This window comes from Lycorma delicatula, chromosome 7 (genome assembly GCF_047948215.1).
Source record: "Lycorma delicatula isolate Av1 chromosome 7, ASM4794821v1, whole genome shotgun sequence".
NCBI lineage: Eukaryota > Metazoa > Arthropoda > Insecta > Hemiptera > Fulgoridae > Lycorma > Lycorma delicatula.
Window position 1 is genome coordinate 65,825,767 of NC_134461.1, and position 18,007 is coordinate 65,843,773.

General features: G+C 26.8%; 1 protein-coding gene across 3 annotated transcripts in view; it reads right to left on the bottom strand.

The window, feature by feature from the left end:
• Positions 1 to 18,007, bottom strand: part of LOC142327829 (regucalcin-like) — a 98,001-nt gene that overhangs the window by 14,053 nt on the left and 65,941 nt on the right. For all 3 annotated transcript variants that reach the window (XM_075371166.1, XM_075371167.1, XM_075371168.1), the window contains 2 exons: positions 4,922 to 5,084; positions 4 to 210 (listed from right to left, as the gene is read on the bottom strand). In XM_075371166.1, the coding sequence (XP_075227281.1) occupies positions 4 to 210; positions 4,922 to 5,084 (370 nt within the window). The remainder of the gene's footprint in view (positions 1 to 3; positions 211 to 4,921; positions 5,085 to 18,007) is intronic.

Below are 18,007 nucleotides of genomic sequence, written 5' to 3' on the forward strand. Positions count from 1 at the left end.
TACCTGTCCATAAACGACCAGCTGGATCTGCTTTGCCATCATTAAGTCTTGTAGGACTATCTTTTGGTTCCAAACTTGCAATAAATTGAGGATCAGTAATTGTAGGATTTTTTCCATCCCAGTTAATGGTATATATATTATTTTTACCACTGATTACAAATTTATTTTTTTGTCCTTCAACGGGAATTATAAATGTTGGTGAAAATTCTCCTGCAACATAAAAAAATGTAAGTATAATCTATATCTACATTGTTTCTACATTATTTCATTACTTATTTAAGACCATTCTTTTCATCTGATATAATTAACGTGAATCAAACTGTTTTTATTAAATAACTGTTATATTTTTACACCAATATTCTGTACTTGGTGATTTATATTGATAGAATTTAAAACATAATTTAATAGTTCACAGGAGTAATATGAATCTTAAAAAGATTAATTTCAGTAAAATAATTATTATTAAATAATATATTTAATTTTCAAATGATTCTTGAAATTTTTCATCATGGTATTTCCCATATAAAGAGTAATAAATTAAAATTTCTTTACTTAATAATTTTCCTATCTGGATAGAAAAATTAATATAAATATCTTTCATGATAAAAATTTTGATGGGAAAGTGAATAAGTTAGTTCAAAATATTAAATTATTAAAGTATGGTTCTTTTAAAATACAATTCTACTTTGTTTTTTCCTATTTTGATTGATTCAAGGATGATTTTTCAGATTAAAGATGTGGGAAAATGACATTACAAAATGTTAGTGTTGTTTTTTGAAACTTAATAAAAGATTCAAACAGCTAAATCTCTAGTCAATCTGAGTTTCTAGTAACTTAAAGAATAATAATAGGTATTTTTTTAACCTATTTGGAATGACTCAAGTCGAATAGAAAGTTGTGCAAAACCCTTAGTTATTTCATGCCTATTATTATTTCAATTAAAAACAGTATTGTTGAATCACTAGTTCAATAAAATTACTAAAATTAACTGTACAGTTATTGTTATTGGAATAATTCTAATAGTTCTGGGGAAAATTAATTTTTACATAAATTAATTACAAAGATATTTTGTTTTGTCTTCAGTCATTTGATTCGATTGATGCAGCTCTCCAAGATTCCCTATCTAGTGCTAGTCATTTCATTTTGGTATACCCCTACATCCTACATCCATAACAATTTGTTTTACATATTCCAAATGTTGCCTGCCTGCACAATTTTTTCCTTCTAACTGACCCTCTAATATTAAAGCGACTATTTCAGGATGCCTTAATATGTGGCCTATAAGTCTGTCTCTTCTTTTAACTATATTTTTCCAAATGCTTCTTTCTTCGTCGATTTGCCGCAACACCTCTTCATTTGTCACTTAATCCATCCATCTGATTTTTAACATTCTCCTATAGCACCACATTTCAAAAGCTTCTAATCTTTTCTTCTCAGGTACTCTGATTGTCCAAGTTTCACTTACATATAAAGCAACGCTCCAAACATATACTTTCAAAAATCTTTTCCTGACATTTAAATTAATTTTTTTGTAAACAAATTATATTTCTGACTGAAAGCTTGTTTCGCCTGTGCTATTCGATATTTTATATCACTCCTGCTTTATTGAATGCCTTTTCTAAGTCTATAAATGTCAAGTATGTTGGTTTGTTTTTCTTTAATCTTCCTTATACTATTAATCTGAGGCCTGAAATTACTTCCCTTGTCCCTATACTTTTTCTAAAACCAAATTGTTCTTCTCTTAACACTTCTTCCACTCTCCTCTCAATTCTTCTGTACAGAATTCTAGTTAAGATTTTTGATGCATAGCTAGTTAAGCTAATTGTTCTGTATTCTTCACATTTATCTGCTCCTGCTTTCTTTGGTATCATGACTATAACACTCTTTTTGAAGTCTGACAGACCTTCTCCTTTTCCAAAAATATTACACACCAGTTTGTATAATATATCAGTCGCTTCCTTACCTGCAGTGCGCAATAATTCTACAGGTATTCCATCTATTCCAGGAATGGCTTTCTGCCATTCAAATCTTTTAATGCTCTCTTAAATTCAGATCTCAGTATTGTTTCTCTCCTTTCATCCTCTTCGACTTCCTCTTCTTCCTCTATAACACCATTTTGTAATTCATTTCCTCCGTATAACTCTTCATTATATTCCACCCAGCTATCAACTTTGCCTTTCATATTATAAATTGGTGTACCATATTTGTCTAACTCATCATTAGATTTTAATTTATGTACCCTAAAATTTTCCTTAACTTTCCTATATGCTCCATCTATTTTACCAATGTTCATTTCTCTTTCCACTTCCGAACACCTTTCTTTAATCCACTCTTCTTTTGCTAGTTTGCACTTCCTGTTTGTAGTATTTCTTAATTGTCTATAGTTCCTTTTACTTTCTTCATCACTAGCATCACTACTGCCTGCCCATTGTTTGAAGCTGAGTTAATTATTCTAAATTCACCTGACCAAAAGTTGTTTTCCTCTTCCCACCGAACCTCGCTAATTCCTACTACATCTACATTTATCCTATCCATTTCCGTCTTTAAATTTTCTAACCTACCAACCTTTTTTAGACTTCTAACATTCTACTCTCCGACTCGTAGAATGGTATTTTGTAATTTTCTGGTGACCCCTTCCTTAGTAGTCCTCATCCGGAGATTCGAACGGGGGACTAGTTTACCTTCTGAATATTTTACCAAGGAAGGCGCCTCCATCATTGCTATATTAAAATGCTGAGAGCTACATTTTCTTGTAAAAAAAGTGGCTGTTGTTTTCCATTGCTTTCAGCTACACAGTACTCAGAGGACTGAGTGATGTTGATATGGCTGTTTAAGTCGTCCTGACCTATACCCTTAACAACTACTGAAAGAGCTGCTGCTGTCCTCTTTCAGGAATCATTCCTAAGTCTGGCTCTCAACAGATACCTCTGTGAAATGGTTGCACCTTCGGTCCAGCTACTCTGTATTACTGAGCACTCAAGCTCCCTCACCAACAGCAAGGTTTCAAAATTCATAGCGGGAGACAAAGATATTAACAAAACATAATGTTACGTTTTGAAAACTAATTAATAATTATAAACTACAAATAATTCATGGATTTATCATTAATTGTAAGAGTAATTCAGTGTTAAGCTAATAAAGTAATCTGGGAAAAAATTGTAAACTCATAAAAAAAATAGAAATAGGCTAACTTTTTCTATAAAAAAATTAATGTAAAATAAAATGAAATTGATAATAATTCATACTAAAAGAAATTCTCATTCAAGCCCGTGTTTATCTATTACCATGAATAAACTATAACCACAGATAAAATTATAATATAATTTCTCCTTTTGAAAGTTTTTGCTAAAGTGCTTCATGAAAGACAAAATTAATCATAACACAACTGAACACATGTACACATAAAAGGTGTTATTCATATTTAATGAAAAACTTTAAATTAATGTTCTTTAACATTTTATATTTACCCATTTATCAGTCTGGTTTCAGGTCAAAACATTCAACAATTCATCTATTATACTGTGTTGCAGATTATTTCGTAACAGTCTTTTAAACAAAAAGATTATGACATTGGTGTCTTTTTAAGTGTTGCATAAGCATCTAATATGAGTAACATGATTGCATCCTTCAGATGTATTTCCTTTCATCAGATTATTTTCTAATTCTTCTGTCTTTTCTCTGTGGTTAGCAATTTTTCATACATCTAAGTTGAGTGGAATCCACTAACACTTTATTTCTTGATTCATTTGCTGAAAACACATTATTCTTTTAAGTTCTTGAAGCTCAACTTTGGCCTTACATTCTCTTCAACAATAAATCATTCCAATAATAATCTGATTTAAAGAAGTTGTGTATAAAGTTAATCTAACCAAAATGTATTACATTACATTTACACTCTGAAAATGATTATCTCAATTTGTTTTTTTATTCAATGGTTTTTTGTAGCGATGTACTTCTGTGTAATACTTGTTACAAATTTATCAATCAAATTGATAAATTTAACTTAAATGCGATATGAATACTTAGTACTTTTACAAACAATTAACATGAAACAAATATTTACTTTTTAAACGTGCACACCTGATAAAAGGTTCAAATAGTTGAGTCAGTTTTACCTAGACTAACAGCAACCTAAAAATTAATATCTTTTTGATCTATTTGGAATGACTCAGGTCGAATATAAAGTTGTTAAAACCCTCAGCTATTTCATTAAAGAACCTATTATTACTGATAAATTCACCAACATAATATGTCTGAAATAAAACTATTTACATTGTGTTAGTTTCTCTTTTTTTTAAGTAAATGCTATACAGATGATTTGTACAGTCAAATTATACAGATGATTTAAAAAGGGATTGATAAATCAACCTCACCCACTAGTTTATTATTAGTCTAACTCGGTACTCTGCAACAATTCTGTAAGACAGCTAAACCAACATGAAACAGAAATTTTCTGAGAAGAGTTAATAAAAATTATAAGGTGCTGTATCTCAAACCTACTCATATATTTACAAAAACAACTGTGTATTTGTTGAGTCTGCTGGGTTCTGTGACAGTTTTGTAACACTGTTCACTGCACACATTTTTCTCATTAACATTTTCATAAATTATTAGCGTATTTGCAATTTTTAAAGATCTGTAGATCTAAATTTATTTGTAATAAAAAAAAATAATTATTCTAAATGTTTTTTATTGTTGCTAAAATACATTTTGAGCAGGCAGATCAAAAAAACAAATAGTTTACAAAGAGAATCAAAATTTTAAATGAAATCGTGTTTTCATGAAAGCTGTTTTAAATCTTATTTTATTTAATTTCAATTGTGGTGATAAATAAATTTCTCAAGTTTCATTGAAAGCAGTCAGTTGAACAGTATACAAATAAGAATTTTATGTCTATACAAATTATAAATTAATTACTTACCATTAGCTATATTAGCTTTGTAATATTTATTTCCCTTAGGTTGATAACTGTGAACCGTATATCCTTTATAATCAATGAAAAAAAGAGTTTCCGATGAAGCATCCCAATGTGGACCTTCTGCTAATGTTATTGGAGGTGTGATTTTTTCTACTTTTACAGACATCTGAAAAAAAATTATGATAAATAAATATTTAAATTATTAATAAAAATTCTGAATGATGATTAAAGCTTTCAGTATTAAAAACCTTGTATTAATTTCCAGTTTAATGTGAACTATTTATTTATTAATCTGTAATTAAATAATTGTGACTTCAAGGGTATATAAGAATTGAAAACAAGAGTAGAAATGCTCATAATTTTTTCTTGAATAGTTTTTACAACTGTCTTGATAGTTTTTTTATAATAAGTAGTTAAACATCAACCTTAAACTGCGTATGTAAATATGCTATGTTTTCACTGTTTTCCTGTATGGTGTAGATGCTGTTACCTTAACTAACTGAATGTCATTGAATTAAATGCAAGAAGATTGTCATATTAGGTCATCCTATGAGAGTTCAAAGATACCAATTATTACATATATTCAAAGCAAAAGAGTGGGATAAAGAAGTAAAGGCAGAAGACATATATTGTGGCTTCATAACTTGTGGGAATGATTTAACTGGTCATCAAGGAACCTATTTAGAGCTACAGCTAACAGGTTGCAGATAGTTATACTGATTGTCAACCTTCAAAAGAAGAGTGATCTTAAGAAGAAGACTTCAAGATCAATTGGCAATGGATTCAATTCCTGGGAAGAGTTTCTTATCATTTTATGTATAACGTCATTCATTTCATTTTACTAAAAAAAGAAAGATCAATAATTAATAAGTCTACATTTTTAACTGACATAAAAAATGAAAGTTCTCAGTTTTTTTTTCAAGCCTTTACAACCTAACTTCACAAGCTTAATAACCAAATTATTTTGATGAATTTTGACAAAAACTTATGAATTCTAGCTTTTAAATAATCTGGTCTTGTAAATGGCCAGGAAAGGTTTGTTCCTGTTTCCTGTAATTTTATCAGTCTTATCTTCCTAGTTAAAATATATATCTGAGTTATAATATTAGAAATAAGATATAGAAAATGGATCCTAATTGTGAAGACTTACAGCATATTCAAAGAAGATTATACAATTTATGAGGAATTGTATATTAGAATTATATGAGTTAAAAATATATTTCAATTTAATTAAGAAGCTGTCAGAGATTTCCTGAGTTTTCTGTATTCACCAGATTGTGATTTTAGCAACTAATATTTACCCATTTTAACATTTCTTCTTGAGTTTGGTTAATAAATTGTACTCATATATATAATTTTATGAAATCAATATTTTTAAGATTTAAATTATTCCTCTGTACTGTTAAATTAATTGATTTACACCTAGTACAGAATATTGAGATAAGACATATCTTACTCTAATTTTACCATGGAAGTACTTTTGCAGAATCCCAAATCCCCAGTTTTCATTGAAATATTTAATTAAACTGCAAATTAAAAATTCTAAAATACTAAATTAATGAAAATTGTGTATTAATTTGTCATATGAGTTCTGGTATCTGTTGCAGTTTGTCTCTCTCAAACACTGTCTTATGGTTTTAGATATATATATATTATTTTTCTAATATATTTAATTTTTTGTCATCTTTATTAATTTCTACTATTTCTAAATTTGTTTTAATATCAGAAATACAATTTTTATTGTTTATTTGATAGTCTGCCATATTAGATAAACAGAAAAATAAAAAAATAAAATAAGATAAAAAAGTAATAAAAAGACAATAAATTAGGTTTATCTAATATGGCAGTATCTAATAAACAATAAACATTCTATTTTTGATATTAAAACAAATTTAGTAATAAATAAACATGAAAAAAAATTAAATACATTAGAAAAATATTATATAAATAAATAAAAACAAAATTTCTATTTGTTAAACCATCAGACAGCCATTTGAGAGAGACAGTCTTACACAAACTGCAACAGATAGCAAAACTCATATGATAAATTAAAACGCAATTTTTATTATTTTAGTATTTTTAATTTATAATATGCAATTTAATTAAATATTTCAATCAAAACTGAGGATGTGGGATCCTGTGAAAGTTATTTCTTTGTAAAATTAAGGTAAGATACGTTCCATCTCAATATTCTGTGCTAGGTGGTTTATATTAATAAAATTAAAAAAAAAATCTGATTTGGACCCCCACATGACTTCCTTATATGCCTATTAAATTATACACATACATTTCTTTTACAATCAGAGGTTAATAATTATTAATAAATCAATATACTTAAATTAAAAAAAAAAACTTAAAAAATAATTACTTAGAAAACTTAAAAACACTGTTTACAATCAGATATTAATAATTATTAATAAATCAGTTTATTTAAATTTTAAAAAAAGTTCAAAAAACAAAAAACAAAATGAAGTCGGATTCAAACCAATATGCCTTATACGATCCCTTCGTTGCCTTCCCTATGATTCCCTAGTTGCCGATTCCCTACGATGCCTTCCCCTTATATGATCCAAATATTTCATTAATTAAAAATTTATTTGGCCATAACTCTAGAACCAATAAAAATAAGTAACACTTATGATGTATTGTTGAAAAGCTCTCAATGAGGACTGATTACTGCAGTTAAGAAAAATTCCAAAATCCTAATTTTTTACATTTTGGGCATTTTTAAACACTTCTGTCTAGTCGATTGCATTCAAAAGGGAAGGTGCACAACTAGATGTTACAACAGCCCTAAATCAAAAATTTCAACATTCTACGGCTAATCATGTTTGAATTATGCAAGATACATACATATATATATACAGGCATCACACTGAAATTAGTCAAAATGGATTCAGAGATGGTCAAAATGGATATTAACACTGAAATCTGAAAACCAAAATGTTTCGCAGTCACAATATTTCCTTTACTTCGTACAAAGAAGTATAAGAAAAGAAAAACGTACTTTATATATATATATATATATATTTATATTTAAGTATACATAATGCCTCTTTAGAACTTGATTACGTATTAATAATATTACTGTTGGTTATAGAAGTCCCCAAATAATCCCAAACTTACGTAATATTTTTTTTTTTTATTATTTTTTCCCCCTCACTTTTAACTTTTCTTCTTTGCTATGCTTTGGTAAGTTTGTAAATGAACACAATAAGATATAAATTATTAGTTAACACTGTGATTGTGTGTGCCTGTGTGTATGTGTGAACTAAAGAATAGTAATTAAATTCTCTACTATATTTAGATAACATTCATTTAACCTAATACCCGTAATATCATAATAATTCTAAAAAATTTAATACACAGATAACATACTTAATGAAAAGTAATAATAAAAATTTAACAACTGTATCCTACTGATAGATAAGATAAGAGATTTTAAATTTTTAAATTAATATTGGTATAATATATTTACTAGCAACTGAAAAATATCAACTTGTATGTGCAATGTAAAAGTAAGCAACTCATTCATAATATTAATTTCATAATTTGAAGAAAAAAAATACATTTCATATCTAATTTAAATACTACTGTACAGTAAATGAAAAATGATTTTAAAATGATTTTAATTTAAAATGATTTTTTTACAGTAAATTAAAAAGATTTCATACAATAAAACTGGTTTCTTTATTCAATGTGAATAAATATTTACAGTTATTTAAAACCAGTGTAGTAAATTATAGTTTTTTTTATAACAAGTTTTACATCTTTTTTCTATCAATCATTATAATAAAGAAAAAAAATAAAAATAATAATAATAATAATAATAATTAATAAACAATTATGTCTTACAATCCGTTAATACTAACTGTAATAAAAAACTCTTTCAACATTCTAGTCATTCTATACTTTATTGTGCTAGTAAACTTCTTTGCAGAGCTGTTTCACAAAGCTTATTTTACAAGTATGTTTCAGCAGTTTTACATTACTATTAAGTTGAGTTACAGAATAACAATAAATAGATCATTGAGAAGCTTCATTTTATGAAATTTAACATTTATGAAAGATTTACTAAAATATACCCTATTTTTTAAATACATTCAATTTTAAAAAGTATCATGGGTATAAAAATTTGGCCTTTTCATTTTAAAATTACAAGGAGCTTCTTTTTGTTTTATTTATAAGAAAATCTTGAATTTTTTTTAGCTGCTACAATGTAACAACAATTCATGTGTAAAAATTAAGCATATGGTTCTTGTTTCTTTGGCTGAATACAGATTATCTGAAATATAATTTTTATTGCAATACTGAAAGTTCCTTCTGTGATGCACACAACACTATGAATATCAGAAATTTGTTCTCCAACTATAAATATACATGTAAATGCCATCATTGTAATTTCACAAATTAGAATCAATTCCTCTTACATAAAACGTAAAGATTAAAGAATTAAAAGAAGTAGAAGTAGCAGGATGATAAAAAGTAACTCCCTACAATTAAATCTGTACATCTTTGAAATGTAAGTGTATAGATAATACAATGAACTTTATTGTTTTGAAGTTTAATTTATTTTATTGCTTGCTATTGTAACTCTATGCCACTCCAGGAATAGAAAATTCTTGTCTTTTTTTGGAATGCTTGCTTGGCGTAACAATTATACAGAGCTGTTAGAAAACATTCTTTAGAATAATGAGGTTTTCTTTAATGTTGAAGACTTCATTAACCACTATAACATTTATTATAAGTCTATCTATATCCTCAAAATATAATTGAAAGCATGCAGAACAAATTAAAAGCAGTAGAAGGGAGTGTTGTAATGTATTTTCATATTTTTGAACCCTACTGTATCTGAGACAAAGTGAATTCAGAATGTTATCTACAAATGGTACAAACTTTTGTGGTGGCCTCTGATTTCAGCATGGGAACAGTTACACAAGCTAATATTAATCTAGTATCCTGCATTCTGTATTGACTGTTAGAACTTTATAATTTTATTGGAGCAGTATTTAAAATTTAATTGCTCATTTTTACCAGCATTTTCACAGAACGCCTATTTGATTAATAGCCTATAATGAACTTTTACTATAGGATGTAATTGAGCACATTCTAAAATAAGGTAATCATATGTAAACAACAAATTTAAAATAGTCAAGCTGTTTCTAAACAATTCAATTTGTCAATGAATAATCATCAGATACATTGGATAGTCCATCAGAGGCCTATAGGACTGTATGCAGTTCAGACCTGACCTCTCTGTGGTTACTTTTTATAGGAGCAGTCAAGAAGAAAGTGATCAAGTGAACCTCAGACACTTGAAAACAGAATCCATCAAATCATACCCAGTATTCTTATTCAGTTCTTATGGAAGGCAATTGAAAATGTGTAGAAAATGCTGAGGGTATAAATTTATAATTTTGGGAGAATTAATGGCAATTGATATACATGTGATAAGAATGTCTGTGTACTAATTCATATGTTTATAGTGAGAAGTAACTTTCTAAAATTAGGGAGTGACTTTTTACCTACCCTGTTTACTTTGGAAATTAAATTAAATTAAATTTAGATTAAATTAGAATGATTGGAATTTAAAAAAAGAACGCAAGACAGATAATATTGAGTTTAATTATATTTAACTGTTTAGTTTTAATTTTCAACCTAAATATTCCATTAAAGCTAAAATAAACTTGTTTTCAATTTGTGTTTCCTTCCTGTAACGTCCTCTACTTTTCTAGCTTGGTTATTATAAGCATAATATATAAAGCAATCAAACTTTTTAACTGTGGAATTATTCAGTGAAATAAAATATATTTGAAATTGCACTGGAAATAAGAAAGCATAATGAACAGATAAGGAATCAAACCAAAGTTAAACATGTAACATATAACAAGCTCAGAAGCGACAATTAGATCTATTAAAGAGCAGCAAAATTAAGTAATAAATAAATACTTATTTATATGAACTTTATTCCAGTAGAAAGAATAAGAAATTGTAGTAATCTAAGTCATTACTGGAGGGATAAAGTTGAAGAAGAAGCAGGAACAAATGAAGATTAATTAACAGGGATAGAGAAGGATAGGGATACTTAATTGGTAGAGGTCATTCCACAAAAGAGGATGGAACAGGATGAACAGATTTTTACAAAGTTTTGCTTTTAGTAGACCTATTAGAAATATAATTTAACAGCACAATGTAATAACAATGAAAAATTAATCATCTGGAAAGAAAATTGTACGTTAGTAATAAAATAATATTCTTTAGTCTTTTATCTATAAAGTTTCAGGTCTGAATTTTTTATATGATACAAAATTCTTTTCATATAAAAATTGACTAGGGTGACCACTACTGGATATCAACATATAGTTTCACGAATAAACAAGTAAAAAATTTCAAATGAAACATAAACTAAATGTTTAGAAGTTATTTATTACTTAAAAATAACCATCCATAAATTAAAAGCAAAAGTATGTATAAAAAAAAAAAAAAAAAAAAAAAAAAATGATAAAGAAACCAGACTCATTTTTGTTTTTCTTTTGGTCATGGAGTACACTTAATAATACAAAGCATTTTAAAATTAACATTCAGTTATTTAAATAATCATTATTTATTTTTAATGTTTGAAATTTTTTGTATATTTGAGTTAGAATTATTTTATTGTGTAATTTTATACAAAAGTAACTGCATTATACAGAAGCTCAAGTAAAGTTAAATATAAATTCACACCAGCAGTTGTCACAGTCAAGTGTTCATAATATGTTAATTAATTAAAAAATTCTTCTGTTCAGAAATACTTGAACAATTATCATTATTACTCCTTGCTTAAACACTATTGTATTATTTTAAATAAAAAATAACATTGTCTGTGTAGATGATTTTAAGATATTTTCAACATTTTTTTCATCATTGCTGAGTATGGATTGTTATAGTTCAGCATAATGATGTACAGTCTGATGACAATAATATTTTCAGGTAAGAATTCGAGAAAATTAGCACTAAAGAATAACAAGTATTCTACGTTCCAGAAAGTATCAGCTCAAATGTGATCTTAATGCCATTTCTCTGCATTTATTTTCTCGAGAATTTATGATTTTTTTCAAATGAATTTTTTTCACATTAGTAGCAATATTTGTAGGCTCATGAATATTTAAATTTAAAAAATAAATATATTTTAATTATAATAGAATCAGTCTTTAAAAAAATGCTGTAAAAGTTACAAAATATTTTTTTCAGTTCTTTACATTTTTAATATTTTTATTCAATATCAATTTAAGTGCTAGTAGGTTGTTAATGGTTGTTTTTAATTTGGTGTTAATATATTAAAGTCAAAATTAAAAAAAAAACATTATTTCTTTACTTGGACAGATTTTATTTTTTGCGTTAATTATTTTTTACTTTTTGGTACTTAAATTTTTTTTTTTGTTCAGATTAAAGGAAAATAGATTTAGAGAAAAACTGTTAGCACATAAACAATAAAATCTGTATAAGTAATAATCACATTATCAAATCTCAAGAAGAGAATAGTAAATTATAAAATATAAAAAATGGGAAAATGAAGAAACTAAATAAATACTGCATAAATAAACACACACACATATGTATATATAACTTAGCTTGTTTAATTCAAAAATTATTTAATTTCTAATCAATTTTTAATTTGTTACTATGTCTACCAGAATGTTGGAAAGATAAATGTCATGGATAATGTGTAACTAAGTCATAAGTCAATGACCCCAGTCAACAATTTTCTATTTAAAAGCAAAAGAAAGGATGGATCTTGCTATATGATATGTTTACAAACTTACTTTTGTTTAAGAAAAAAAAAACCACAAAACTTTTTTAACTGAAGTATAAACCACTATTTTAACAGTAAGACCTTCTTTCAAACGAAAGGAATAGCTAAGGCAGGATAAACTGGAATAAACTGGTTTCAACAAGTAAAATGGCAAAGAAGCTGTTGAATAGTTAGTTATAACAATAATAAATTTAAAATTACTCAAATTTTCTTGAGACATAAACTAAATGTATATAATTTGATAAAATAACTTAAATCTTAGTTTGTGTTTAAATGAACAGTCACCTATGATTTTAAAATATCATATTAATAATGATTCATATTATCATTAATATCATATTAATAATGAAAGATTCTGTATCTTTCACTGAGCCCAATCTTGAAAGCTAAGTATCGTTTTTATTTGTTAAATTACTTTTATTAAAAAAGCTGGTTAAAATTTCAACTTTCCTGCTATTTACTAAAAATTACAAATTTTATGCTTCCTCCAATGATAAAGCAAAATATTATTATTATTCTAAGAAACTTAATTATTCTGTTATTCATTAACTCATTTTCTAATGAAAAGGAGGATATGTTCTAATGTAAAATGTAAGATGATGAATAAAATGTTAAAAAAACAAATCAATTTTATACTAACATATCAGTGTTTTAAAACATGAAAAAATATATTTAAATGCACATTAAATGACAATATTTTTCAGTATTTTAATGAAATATCAAATAAAAATTATATGATACTTCTGTGAAAGTTGAAAATGATTTCTACCCTATTAAAACGAACTTTAGAAAGTAATAATATTGATAACAGTGTTACAAATGAAGAGATTGAAACAGTAAAACACAAAAATCTATGACATTTTTACATTTAGGAAAGGGAGTTTATTACTTTATAATTTTTTTTTATATAAAGCTTAAGCTTTCTTCTTTATAAGCTTCAAGCTTATGTGGCGATATTATCAAGTAAAAAAAAAAATCTGTTCCAAACTGAATCATCACTCAGAGGAAAAAATTAGATCATAAGTTAAAATAGTAAAAAAAAAAGATTTAAACAATTGAAAAAAATAGAATTTTTAGTAGTGTGGTGTTTTATTTCCAATAATATCTCTGGTGTTCAGACTTGGTGTATGTTATTAAAAATTTATTTAAGGACTTTAAAATTTAAAGGTCTTTCTATCAGTTCACATTTGGCTTCTGTTGGCTGCACTTGGCTCCTGATGATTCAGCGCCTCTGTACACACTATATAAATTGGCTCTGCACTACATTCTGGCAGTCTTCTTCTATCAATCTTCATAGACTCAACGTACATTATTTAACAATGTGTCATTTATGGAATCATTAAAATCATTTATATACACTTGTACATAGTCTTGTATTATTCATTCAAATATTAAAGGATCATATCTAATTACAAAGTGATAAGTGTCTATATTAATTTACTATTTGAACCAGCGGTAAATTCATAGAGTAATTACCCTAACCAAGGTGCTACACCAACGTAGATACTATCGCATATTTTTTGGTCCTCTGATCACAGATATATATATAATCTACATTTTTGAAGAATTCATCATTTAATATACTAGGACTGCGAATGAAATCTACAATTTGAAGAAACATCATTCAAGAATCTTCATATTCAACAATCTACTGCGTAAAGGGTCTCACAGCATCTAGATCTACATCATTTATTTAACATCTTTCTTAATTTATTATTATATTTAATTTACTATTTCTAATATCATTGATTCATTTCATATTTAATTTACTTTGTTAATATTTCATATTATTAATTTAAGTTAATATCATTATGGAATTGGAACAATTAATAAGACAAAGAGGGTGGTAGGTAAGTAAAGGTCTCTAAAATGAGAATTTGTAATTTTACTTATGAATTTCATTCCTTACAAGATGACAAAATTGACTTACAAATTAAGTTAAAGAATTTTCTTGATTTGCAAGACAAATATAATGTCATTCAATCAAAAACTGAAATGGAATTTGATGATGTTGATTTATTTTTGGATTGTGAACAAATCATACAAGACTTGTGCATTTCAGAACACAAATTGTATCATTTAATAAATGATTCTAATAATAATCGAAAATCATCTAATAAAGAAATTAATTAAAATATAATATTTAAACAAACACAATTACAACCAATACCTGTATTTAGAGGTACTGTGTTAGAGTGGCAGCATTTTTATAACATATTTATTGACTTAATACATAATAAATAATACTAATTTAACATATAAAAACTACATTATTTCCATGCTTCGTTAAAAGATGTAGCATTAGCCATCATTAAAGATCGGCCAGTAACTAACAAAAATTATATTACTGCTCTAAAATTATTAAAGGTACAGTTTGACAACAAATATTTAATCACATCTTGTAACACTAATTGCATCGTATAGAATTTCTCAACACGAGAGGACAACTTCTATAAAACGTTAACGTAGTTATTTCAAATACGCAAGTGAATACAGGAAACAATGTCAAAGTAAATTGCTACAATAATTCAACTAAAACTTTTACCAAATGCTTTACTTGAAATCATAACAAACAATATAAAAGAAAAAATGCCAGTTTTTATTCAAAATGTAACTTTAATCACACTGTTCATTCTGTAATTCAAATCAATTACTTATATCAGTATGAGGAATTTTTAAACTTTTCTATTGATGATTGCAAGGGCCTTTTTGGAAAATAATAATTATACTAATTGTTTGCGTAAAGGCCATTCCACTAATCAATGTTATTCAAAAAATCGATGTAGATTTGTGCTAAGAAAAAATACACTCATCCATATGGACAAATTAATGATTCTAAATTAGAAAGTAATTACTCTGAAATTAATACTTATATTTTATCTAAGAATCAGTCACAGAGTAAAATTGATAAGAGTTCAATCATGCATATCATGTGTTGGCAATGTAATCAAGAAAAAAAGTAATCAAAGGAAAGTTAAAAGAACATGATTCATGCTATTCTGGGTATCAACAAATCCAGATGAGACAACAAGGGTTGAACGTCGAATGACATTTTATTACTGAGAAACCACAACCTAAGGTATTGATCAAACAATTTTACAATAACAATAAACAATATTCACAGTATTCTAAGAATAAACTAAATCATTCAAATATCGAAGATAATTTTATCTATCTGTCACAACGAGATGGCGATGTTTATCAAAATAGATCGCGTAAGTTACATAAGATAATATTCCTCAATCGAAGTATAAACATATACGGTATCTGAAAGGTGAAAACTCCTTTATAACCCCTAAAAAAGAACGATTTGATTTTACAGAAACCTACGGATGCCAATGAAAACCTTCAATTCAAAACAAAAAAGTCAGAAACTCAATTCCTTTGTTGTAAATTGAAGGTTAACGATTCTTAAGGAATTGAAGGAAAACGAATCATAACATTAATACAAACTATAATAATATTGATAGTAACAATAAACGTATCCTTATTAAGATTTAAGGTCACACTCAAAACATTCAAACTAAGAACAAAGTTACATCGGTTATAGTGATGTAATACCACTACCGCAAACACATTCTTTTTAATCCAATTATGGCATGGCAGGCAAGATCTACATAAATTAAAATTGCTAACATACTCATAAAAATTGTATTAGCATTTATAATTTAGTTTACATTCTTGTAATTCACATTTAGATTAACATTATATTCATGTATACTATATTATTTATTCATTAACTACATTATATAATCATGGATTACAAATCAAGCATTATTATCATTTCATATTTTTACTGTAACATTTCATTTTAATGCTATAAAAAAGAAATCATCATATCTTTTGGCAGGCAGTATTTTCAGACTCTGCATGTTATTAAAAATCTATTTAAGGACTTTAAAGTTTAAAGTTCTTTCTATCAGTTTACACCTGGCTCCATACAATTCACACAGCTCCTTTCAGATGCACTCGGCTCCTGACGATTCAGCGGCTTCATACACACTACATAAAACAGCTCCGCATTACATTTTGTTAGTCTTCTTCCAGCCTTCTTCTATCAATCTTCATGGATTCAAAGTACATTCTTTACAACGTATCATTTATGGAATCATTAAAAGCATTTATATATATATATATGATCTTGTATTATTCATTCAAATATTAAAGGATCATATCTAATTATTAAGAGTGATAAATGTCTATATTTATTTATTATTTGAACCAGCGGTAAATACAATTACTGAAACTGCCGTAATCAAGGTACTACATCAAGGTGGATATTATCTAGAAATCTGATAATTTATATTTTTTATAAGTTAAAAAACATGATCGCATAAAATTTCAATTAAATAAATTCTTCTTATGATTTAATACAATTCTATTCCTCCAACTCTTCATCTAGCTTTTTCAGAAGTTTATGAATCAGTTACATAATTCACAATTTTAATTACACCAGACTTCATGATTCTAGGGAACTATTCCTGAGGTTGAGCCAACACATTTTTATTTATTTTAACCATATGACTTTTACTGATATGTAGCCCATCAAAGGCTGTTCTATCTTGTCATAGAAAACTAAATTTTTGCCTGATCATAATTGGGACCTTTAGCTTTAGCAATCAGGTCAACACATACATACATACCACCTTACACAAAAATTTAAAATCTGGATAGAGATATTTTGCAACTGCTACACATGCATGCACACACGCACACACACAAACACATGTGTGTGCATATATATATATATATATATATATATATATATATAATTTTTTTTTAGTTTGTTGATTTTCTTCTCACAAATATATATATATATATATATATATATATATACGTACACTATACTTGTCAATTTTTCTATCAGCGTATCTGTCTATTTACCACTTCTACAGTTTATTTACTTTTAATTGAACTGACAAACTCTTTATTTGACATTGGCTTGATATAAACATGTGCTAAAAAATTACAGCTTACTTATGTAACTTTAAAAAAAAAATTCAGGAACACCATCTCTTTAAGTCAGAAATTTTTTGTAGTTTTTGAGCTTGCATAAAAAATATTACAGATCATGGGTTCATTATCAAAATTCTAGAAAAGAATACCTAACAAATTTTTAATAAGTTAAAAATTTCTTCTATTGAATTGAGAACGTGTTTATATATATTATTTCTTGATAGAAATGGGCACATTAATTTTTTATATTATATTATCAATTAAAGTCTTTCCTAAGGCTATGATGCATGTAAAGTACCTAAAGTCACCAGATACAGCAATCAGAATTTCCTTTTATGAAT